At 44.3% G+C, this 10,922-nt stretch overlaps 1 protein-coding gene across 4 annotated transcripts in view; it reads left to right on the top strand.

Moving 5' to 3' along the window:
* agla (amylo-alpha-1, 6-glucosidase, 4-alpha-glucanotransferase a) overlaps nt 1-10,922 on the top strand; it is a 140,815-nt gene that overhangs the window by 29,638 nt on the left and 100,255 nt on the right. For all 4 annotated transcript variants that reach the window (XM_028019989.1, XM_028019988.1, XM_028019990.1 and 1 more), the window contains one exon: nt 1,171-1,340. In XM_028019989.1, coding sequence (XP_027875790.1) covers nt 1,171-1,340 — 170 coding nt within the window. The remainder of the gene's footprint in view (nt 1-1,170; nt 1,341-10,922) is intronic.

Here is a 10,922-nt window from a genome sequence, read left to right as displayed (position 1 = left end):
CAGTTTTTCAAAACACTTCGTCACCACAGGGGTTAGTGCTACTGGCCGGTAGTCGTTGAGGCAGGAGATGTGAGGTTTCTTGGGTATGGGGACTATGGTGGAAGATTTCAGGCAGGATGGGACTGTAGACAGGGCTAGGGACTGGTTGAAGATCCTGGTGAAGACTCCAGCCAGCTGATCGGCGCAGTCTTTCAGGACACGTCCAGGGACGCCATCAGGTCCAGCAGCCTTCCTTGGGTTGACAGCCCGCAGTGTGCGCTTCACCTCGTGCTCCTCTACAACGAGGGGTGTGGTGTTGTGGGTCGCTTGGTGTAGTGTGGCTGCCTCTGTTGGCTTCACCTCAAAGCGGGCAAAGAAGAGGTTCAGCTCCTCTGCCAGCGTGGCGTCGCCTTCCGCAGCTGCGAGGTTGGTCCTGTAGTTGGTGAGATGCTGGATTCCCTGCCACACCTGCCTGCTGTTGTTGCTGTCAAGGTAGCCCTCTATCCTCCTCCTGTAGTCAGACTTAGCCATTCTGATGCCGCTCTTCAAGTTAGCACGGGCTGTACTGTAGACGGTCCTGTTCCCAGACCTGAAGGCGGTATTCCTGGTCTTTAGCAGTCGCTGGACCTCCTGAGTCATCCAGGGCTTCTGGTTTGGGAAGACCCGGATGCGTTTATCCACAGCTACAGTGTCAATGCAGTTCTTGATGCAGTTCTCATCAATGTCAAGAAATACTAATGGGAGCATTTTACTTCGTCGGGTGCAGATTCAGTATCTAGATGATTGAAGATGAGCCAGACCTGGCAGGAAGAGTGCAGAGTTAGGTTTCCTGACACATTTAGGGTAACATTTGAAACTAGGTTAAATCCCAGCATGGTTGACCTCAAATCATATCTTCAATGGCTGATCTGTTTTTCAGATCAGCTGAAAAATATGTTCAGCCGATGTGAACATGAATTTACTGTTTATAGCTTCAACAAAAAAATTTAAAAATATTTTAATTTCAGCCTTTGGAAGGGTGCAGTGGTTTTGTAGGCGTGAACATGATTTCTAGCTTAGAATTCTTGCATATGAAATTGTCTCAGGATCTCTGACAGACTTAAGACCTTTGCTCTAAGATAAGACATGGAAGCGACATGTTTAGAATGACATATGTCAGTGTTTGTGCTGAATGTAATGCTGTTCTCACAGAGGTGTGGAGAGGTTAGGAGGAGGCTACATCGTCGTTGATCCTATTCTTCATGTTGGAGCAGACAACCATGTCCTTCTGCTGGACTGTGTCACCATCCAGACGTACTTGTCCAAATGTCTGGGACGCCTTGATGACTGGCCAGACAGACTGAGAGTAGCCAAGGAGTCAGGTAGGTGTGGTCTTCAGATCCAAATGCAAACATGTAAACATCCCATAGAGGTTTTATAGATCATGTTTTTTGCCTTGACATATTTAAAATATAAAGGCTAACATGTTGTAAAAATATAGCTGCAATGATTCAAGTTTAGCCACATCTCTTTGTGGAGTAAAACAGCAGTCCCTGCAGCTAAAACTATTATAAAATACATATCTGACTGTCAAAATAGAAGTATCTCCATTAAAACCATATCAATTTGGCTATTTCAGTTTACTTCTTAAAAATAAATAGTTAGTCTATATTTCTGTTTCTAATCATAGTACTGTGGATGGAAATCCTAACTATGAGCATGTGATGCATTTGTAACCAATTTGTGTAACTTACAACCAGATAGTCGAGAAATTTTGATTTCAAGTGTTGTAGTTACAATTAGTCTTCTTGCTAAGTTCAAAAAAGGAGGATAATAAGCACAAACAACCATATAGTCAAGAAAAATGAACAGACTGTTTAATACAAAATTAAACAGAACATTGTGGTAACATTTTTTTTCCAACAGAAAGTGTCCATCCTTATTATATCAGGTAGTGTGTTCAATTTTAGTCCAGATTTCTTATTGTTTAGTTCCTTTCTTTAGTTCAGTATTTGAAATTTAAGTCAGTCAGTCAAGTCTTTGTCAAATTCAATGGCCATGTATTTCTTTGGATCCAAAATCTTATCTTAATCCAGTGCAACGCAGGCAGCAGATCCAGCAGTCCCAGGTTTTGGGTTGAAACCTGGCGCTCAGCACATCCAATCCAGGCCTGCGGTGGTGTGCAGCTGGACAATGTTCAAATATCACTGTATGCAAACCATTATAAGTTTGTATATAACAAAAATGCTATACAGTGAAAATCACTCTAATATTCCAATGTTACACATTTCTCCGATTGGTTTTATGTTTCTTTTATTTTCTTGTCGAAACATATGAGCAGTAATGCCTGTGACGCCATTTAGCATTAGCTTCATTTCAGGTTGCAAAAATACATCTCAACACTCACCGGAGAAAATCACAGCAGAAAGGGATTTAACTGCAAGGATCAGGTCACTTATCTTCTCTACTGTAAGCCGTCACTGATATTCATCAGAATTTATCATATAACGCGTTTTCTTTTATCTCAGAGTGTAATACGTCAGCACAACGTGCTGCAGCCAGCTATGGTTCCTTCTTCTTCCCCTACTTTTTCTGCTGTCTAAACCAGAGTGTAAACTCACAAGCCACCTACTGGCGGTTTCTGGTAGCAAAAGAAAACCCAAATTAAAATAGAAACCGATTTACTAGTGCATAAAATTACAAGACAAAATCCAATAGAAACAAAACATGTAAAATACTACTAACAATAATATTACACACATATATGGGGGTTACACATTTGTTTTTGAGTTTTATGTTAGTATTTTATGTTAATGTTTTCCAGGTGTTTTTGTATGAATATTGATTTCATTTTTCGTGTTTAAATGTATGCTATTCATGTTGCTTGCAAGACAAATCTACCTATAGTATAGATTACACAGAGATCCAGCCAGTTGTTTGCACACCTCCAGTGATCGGAGTCTCTGACACTGGCACTGGCAGAGTGGAACGTTACTGGAATGACCCGTGTGGAGGTGTGAAAATCCATGGCTGCAGGGTTTGTTCCATCAATTCAAGGGCAGATAACAAAAATAATAATAATATTTTCTGTACATCCTTGTCCCTAGTGGGGTCTGGAGGGGTGCTGGCTGGTGCCTATCTCCAGCGAACGTTTCGGGCGAGAGGCGGGGTACACCCTGGACAGGTCGCTAGTCTGTCGCAGTAACAAAAATAATGACGGATAAAATTGTATTTGTGTTATCAGAACTTCTGATAAGGAATATCAGATGACTGTAGGCCATTTAATTTCCAAAGTAAATGTAAATTTTACTTGTATCTGAAAAGAGGACTTTTGTCCATTAAGCAACAATCAAATTTTTTTCTTCCTAGCTCCAATAAGATTTCTGAAGCCTTCTCTGGTTCAGAACTGGCTTGAAACAGAGAAGGCCATCATTATGTATTTTATGGCACAATCAAATAACTATGATCCTTTCAGTCTTTATGATATTGCTGTTTATATCAAACATGACTTAAATGAAATTTGAATTCACAATTTAAAGCTGCAGTATGTAACTTTTACAAAAGTGTTTTTTGCATATTTGTTGAAATTGTCACTATATTGTGACAGGATAATATGAGACAGATAATCTGTAAGAAGATCGAGCTCCTCCACTTCCTTTTTGAGTTACTATTGCCATCTGAAGAAATGCACCACTTCCGACCAAGAACAACTAATCAGAGTCAGGAGGAAGGTCTTAGCATTGTCGTCATGCTTGTGTATCTGCTGCTCAGTGTGCTAATGGTGGAGAAACAACTTAACGCCGGCCATCATTGGTCGTGCCAACTAGCCAGAACATTCCTGGCAGGCTCCATTGTGGCGAATCAGCTGTAGCACAGCGAGAAGCGTTTCAGGTTTTAGCTCATTTCTGCTACCGCTAGTCTGAAAGAGCTGAGTTTGGGAGATGTGGGGGAGGGGTACTCTGAGAGTCGGAAGCTCGGCTTGGAAACTGCAGCTCCACCGGGGACAGGGTTTCCTGTATTATAAGCATGGTTGACCACCAGGTGCTACTTGTCCCTCCTTCAGAGTAAGCTTGTTTTATTTTAAATAGGTTTTTTATGCACCTGCAAACCTGATCTGCACATGTTCTTACAGAGCAAGTTTACCTCTACAAGCAATATTCTGAAAAAAAAGTTATGTGTGGCATACATTTTATATACTTGCCCAGTACGTATTCTGGCACGTGCTTGGCTCTGCAACTTGATAAAGTTAATGTAAATGAAACGCCATCAGTGAATCACAGACAGGTCTTGTCTTTCAAGACTATTTCTTTCAAATACTGCATTAACTTGGATAAATGACAACTAATTGCAACCAGCAGATCAAAATATTGTACCAAACTAGACATTACTCAACAGAGAAAATGTAATACAAGAAATATTTGAATTTTGTACCTAAAGAATATTTAGGTTAGCATACAAATACTTGTCATTGTCCATTTTATTCATTTTTTCTGTTATTTATTTTATTTTTAAATCAGACCAAGTCTTGCCCAAGATTTTATGGGGCCTTGAACAGAATTTGGTGGAAATTCTGGGAGAGGGGCACAAGTTTAAAAGCAATGAGTGATGACTTCCGGGGAGCATTTCCAAGATGGCGGGTTAAATCTGTAACCTGTCCTGATCAGCGACAAGGAAAACTCCATAAACTCGATTAAAAAGATTCAGTTCTTCTTCAAAATGATATATAATGCGAGGAGTTGGATCGAAAAAGAGACCGGGGGGTGCTGAAGATCACGGCCGGGCAGGGACTGAACTAACAAGCGTTGAAAGCAAGGCTAACATGATGCAGGCCTTGGACCCTAGCAAGGAGAACAAGCTAACGACTGCTAAGGCTATCCAGAATCTATGCAACAATATCAAAGAAATGCAAAATGACATCATCGCTATGAAAAACGACATCAAACAAGACCCGAACAGCTTTAAGAGTGAAATGAACAAGAAATTGGAAGAGGTCAGCTCGGACATTCGAAATCAAGCTGCTAGGCTAACTGAAGCGGAACAACGGGTGAACGAGCTGGAGATGGTGAATATGGACTTGAGAGATTCTTTGTCTTACTGCCTCAAACAGCAGAAAACTCTCCTGGACAAAGTTACTGATTTAGAAGGAAGATCCCTACGCAATAATATCCGCATTTACGGCTTTAAAGAAGAAGCTGAAGGCAACGCCATGCAGACGTTCATTGAAAACCTTCTGAAAGAGCAGCTCTCAATCAACCAAGATTTGCAGATTCAACGAGCACATCGTTCACTGGGACCAAGACCTCGAGACGCATCAATTTCAAGATCCATACTTGTCAACTTTCACAGATACGACATAAAAGAGAAAATCCTTAAAGCAGCGTGGGGAAAGAAGATATTTTATGATGGCAAACTGATCTCATTTGCGCACGATCTACCGACCGAGATAAATAATAAGCTTAAGGAATACAAGAACATCAAGAAGAGTCTCAAAGAGGGGAAAATACGGTTCCAAACACCTTACCCGGCTAAGATGAGGATTCACTGGGACGACGGACCACACCTGTACGCGAGTGCTTCAGAAGCAGTGGACGACATGAGGAAGATTGGATACCGGGTCGACATGCCGCGATCTGCCACTGCAAATGAAGAACCAGCAACTATCCAGGACGCACACTGGAATAAAGCGGGCACCTCGATTTCCAAACGTGTGCGAGAGTCGCTCCGAGAATTTCAGCGAGAGCAAGTATAGAATAGCCTAACGGAAATAGATTTTACCTATTTTTCTCCCAGTATTTTCAAGAATAGATATTTTCTTTGTTTTTAAGAATGATCGACATAGACTAAAAAGCTGTGATATCGGTACTAGAAATTTGTCAGATCACTCGCCAGTATACTAAACACTTAACCTGGATACAAGACCAAAAAAAACATATGGAGACTAAATACAAGCTTGCTAAATAATAAAAATGTTATAAAAGAAATAAAAACAGAAATAAAAAATTTCCTAGAATTGAATGACAACGGGGAGGTCAACCCTAATATTTTATGGGACACATTGAAGGCAATTATAAGAGGCAAGTTTATATCACTAAGTACTGCTATTAAGAAAGAGAAGGAAAAAGAACTAAATAAATTGGGAGACCAAATTAAAAGAATTGGAGAGCTTGCAAATCAAAAATCAACTTGATTATACCAATGCACAAATCCAAGAGACAAGGAGTAAAATTTTGGATATACGTAAAAGAGAGGAAGAAAAGAAATATAAATTCCTAAAACAATCATTTTACGATGCTGGGCCAAAGCCAACAAAACTACTTGCAAGAAGAATTCACAAAAAACAAATAATGCACTCAATTTGTTCCATAATTGACCCACAGACAGGAATAGTAGAAAACAGTTTGGATGGTATTGACAAAGCTTTTCAAACATATTATAAAGAATTATACGCACAACAAGAACAAAGCAAAATAGAAGATGTTAAAACATTTCTCAATTCATTGGACTTGCCAACGATTGGAGAATATCAGAACAAAAGTTTAACTGAGCACATCACTGAAAAGGAACTGATAATGGCGATAAAAAATATTTAAAATAATAAATCACCAGGTACTGATGGTCTTCCAGGCGAATGGTATAAGATATTTGAAGAAGAACTATCCCCTGTATTATTAAAATCATTAAATTGGACATTAGGGAAAATAACAACACCGCCATCATGGTCCAAAGCAATTATAATGGTAATACCAAAAGAAGGAAAAAACAAAATATTATGCAGTTCATATAGACCGATCTCGGTCCTTAACCAAGATTATAAGCTATATGCGTCTATCTTGTCCAAAAGGTTGAACGCGTTTGTCTCAGATCTGATTGACGGGGACCAAACCAGGTTTGTCTCTGGCTGACAAACTCAGAATAATATAAGACGCTCACTTCACATAATTCAGAATATTCAGACAAACAATCATACATCAGTAATGGTGAGCTTAGATGTGGAAATGGCTTTTGATCCTCTGTCAGTTGGGAGTACTTATTTCTAGTTTTGGAACAATTTGGTTTTTTACATACCACATCAACATTATACGCATCACCCACAGCTAGGATCAAGATAAATGGCCACTTGACAGACACAATAAAGCTGGAGAGTGTCATAAGTTGGTGGTGTGAGGTGGTGAGGCAGACGCGATGGAACCAGGTATAGCAGGAAAATGATATTTTAATGATGAAAATAGTCCAACATAATCCACAAAACCAGGCGGCATGACTGAGCGGAAACCAGGGCTCAATGCCGGTAGCAACTGATTAAACGAATGGACAACACGAAGGACTGAGCGCACATTAGACAAGGACCCGACAACGAACAAGGAACACAGGTGGAGTTAAATACACAGAGGGTAATCAAGGAAACGAGACACACCAGGGAACAATCAAGGGGAGGACAGGACAGCACAGCACGGAGACTTAGAGACACAGAAAACTCTAAATAAATACACGGAAAAACTCGGAACATGACAGAGAGATCCACTCGACAAGGCTGCCCGCTCTCCCCAACTCTTTTTGCACTTTATATAGAGCCTCTCGCCCAGGCAATTAGGGAGAACAGTGATATTCATGGTATATTAATGAATTCAAGAGAACATAAAATAGCACTATATGCTGATGACATCCTTCTATATCTCTTGATCCCGGAGCAATCCATCCTGGCCGTTTTAAAGTTACTAGACATATTTGGCACCTACTCAGGATACAGACTTAATTTGGATAAAACACAGATTATGTGTTTTAACTATTACCCATCGGTTGAGCTTAAAGATAAAATCCCTATTGACTGGTCTAAGAAAACAATCAAATACTTGGGTATATGGTTGACTTACCTTCTGAACGACTTGTACAAAAAAACCTTTGAAACTGTAAATATGAGAATTAAACAAGACCTCACACAGTGGTCGGGATCTATAATTGACTTTAATTCAAGAATTGAGGTAATTAAGATGTCAGTATTACCTAGGTTATTATACCTATTTATTTCTTTGCCTATTAAAATCCCTCATTCTCAGTTTTGTGAGTGGGACAAATTGATATCTCGTTTTATTTGAAAGGGACAGAAACCCAGAATTAGATACAGTACTCTTACAATAAGGAAAGAAAAAAGGGGGTTGTCATTCCTAAATCATCATGATTATTACCTTGCAGCTCAACTCAAAACAGTAGTACAGTGGTGTGACCATACTTATGAGGCTAGATGGAAAGAATTAGAAACCAACTGTGGAAACATTCCAATACAAGCTCTGATTGGAGATCGGAAACTTGCAGCAGCATCCATCCATCCATCTTCTTCCGCTTATCCGAGGTCGGGTCGCGGGGGTAGCAACTTCAGAAGGGAGGCCCAGACTTCCCTCTCCCCAGCCACTTCTTCTAGCTCTTCCGGGGGAATCCCGAGGCGTTCCCAGGCCAGCCGAGAGACATAGTCCCTCCAGCGTGTCCTGGGTCTTCCCCGGGGCCTCCTCCCGGTGGGACGTGCCCGGAACACCTCACCAGGGAGGCCTCCAGGAGGCATCCTGGCCAGATGTCCGAGCCACCTCAACTGGCTCCTCTCGATGTGAAGGAGCAGCGGCTCTACTCTGAGTCCCTCCCGGATGACTGAGCTTCTCACCCTATCTCTAAGGGAGAGCCCAGCCACCCTACGGAGAAAACCCATTTCGGCCGCTTGTATCCGCGATCTCGTTCTTTCGGTCATGACCCAAAGCTCATGACCATAGATGAGGGTGGGAACGTAGATCGACCGGTAAATCGAGAGCTTCGCTTTTTGGCTCAGCTCTCTCTTCACCACGACGGACCGGTACAGCGCCCGCTTGACAGCAGACGCTGCGCCAATCCGCCTGTCGATCTCCCGCTCCCTTCTTCCCTCATTCGTGAACAAGATCCCGAGATACTTGAACTCCTCCACCTGGGGCAGGACACCCCCCTTGACCCGGAGAAGGCACTCTACCCTTTTCCGGCTGAAGACCATGGCCTCGGATTTGGAGGCACTGATCCCCTTCCCGGCCGCTTCACACTCGGCTGCGAACCGCTCCAGCGAGAGCTGCAGATCACGATCTGATGAAGCCAAAAGGACCACATCATCTGCAAAAAGCAGAGATGAGATCCTAAGGCCACCAAATCGGATCCCCTCAACACCTTGGCTGCACCTAGAAATTCTGTCCATGAAAGTAATGAACAGAATCGGTGACAAAGGGCAGCCCTGGCGGAGTCCAACTCTCACCGGAAACGAGCCCGACTAACTGCCGGCAATGCGGACCAGACTCTGACACCGGTCATACAGGGACCTGACAGCCCGTATCAAAGGGCCCGGTACCCCATACTCCCGGAGAACCCCCCACAGGGCTCCCCGAGGGACACGGTCGAACGCCTTCTCCAAGTCCACAAAACACATGTAGACTGGTTGGGCGAACTCCCATGCACCCTCCAGGACCCTGCCGAGGGTGTAGAGCTGGTCCAGTGTTCCACGACCAGGACGAAAACCACACTGCTCTTCCTGGATCCGAGGTTCGACTATCCGACGGACCCTCCTCTCCAGGACCCCTGAGTAGACCTTGCCAGGGAGGCTTAAGAGTGTGACCCCTCTATAATTGGAGCACACCCTCCGGTCCCCCTTTTTGAACAGGGGGACCACCACCCCGGGGTCTGCCAGTCCAGGGGAACTGCCCCCGATGTCAATGCGATATTGCAGAGTCGCGTCAGCCAACACAACCCTACAACATCCAGAGCCTTAAGGAACTCCGGGCGGATCTCATCCACCCCCGGAGCCTTGCCACCGAGGAGCTTTTTAACCACCTCGGCGACCTCGTCCCCAGAGATTGGAGAGCCCAACCCAGAGTCCCCAGGCTCAGCTTCTTCCATAGAAGGCATGTTGGTGGGATTGAGGAGGTCTTCGAAGTACTCTGCCCACCGGCCCACAACGTCCCGAGTCGAGGTCAGCAGCACACCATCCCCACTATAAACAGTGTTGGTGCCGTACTGCTTCCCCCCCCTGAGACGCCGGATGGTGGACCAGAATCGCTTCGAAGCCGTACGGAAGTCTTTCTACATGGCCTCTCCAAACTCCTCCCACACCCGAGTTTTTGCCTCAGCAACCACCCGAGCCGCATGCCGCTTCGCCTGCCGGTACCCATCAGCTGCTTCCGGAGTCCCACAGGCCAAAAAGGCCCGGTAGGACTCTTTCTTCAGCCTGACGGCATCCCTCACCGAAGGTGTCCACCAACGGGTACGAGGGTTGCCGCCGCGACAGGCACCGACAACCTTGCGGCCACAGCTCCGACCGGCCGCCTCGACAATGGAGGCACGGAACACAGCCCACTCAGACTCCATGTCCCCCGCCTCCCCCGGGACGTGTTCAAAGTTTTGCCGGAGATGGGAGTTAAAGCTCCGTCTCACAGGGGATTCCGCCAGACGTTCCCAGCAGACCCTCACAACACGTTTGGGCCTGCCAGGTCTGACCGGCTTTCTCCCCCACCACCGGAGCCAACTCACCACCAGGTAGTGGTCAGTGGACAGCTCCGCACCTCTCTTCACCCGAGTGTCCAAGACATACGGCCGCAGATCCGATGAAACGACGACAAAGTCGATCATCGAACTGCGGCCTAGGGTGTCCTGGTGCCAAGTGCACATATGAACACCCTTATGCCTGAACATGGTGTTCGATATGGACAATCCATGACGAGCACAGAAGTCCAACAACAGAACACTATTCGAGTTCAGATCGGGGGGGCCGATCGGTGGGCAGAGTACCACTGCCCACCGATCAGTGGTGGGCAGTGGGGGGGTTTTTTTGGCATGCAGAAGCATGCCAAAAAAAAATTAGATCCCCTAGTGTCATTTACCCTTTTGGCCTGGTTTGAAGTGGTTAAGGAATTAAACTTGGATAACCAAATACAAATTCTAAGATGGGCCGCCTTTGACTTAGATTT

Source organism: Xiphophorus couchianus, chromosome 6 (genome assembly GCF_001444195.1).
Source record: "Xiphophorus couchianus chromosome 6, X_couchianus-1.0, whole genome shotgun sequence".
Classification (NCBI taxonomy): Eukaryota; Metazoa; Chordata; class Actinopteri; order Cyprinodontiformes; family Poeciliidae; genus Xiphophorus; species Xiphophorus couchianus.
This window is presented reverse-complemented; position numbering and strand designations above follow the sequence as displayed.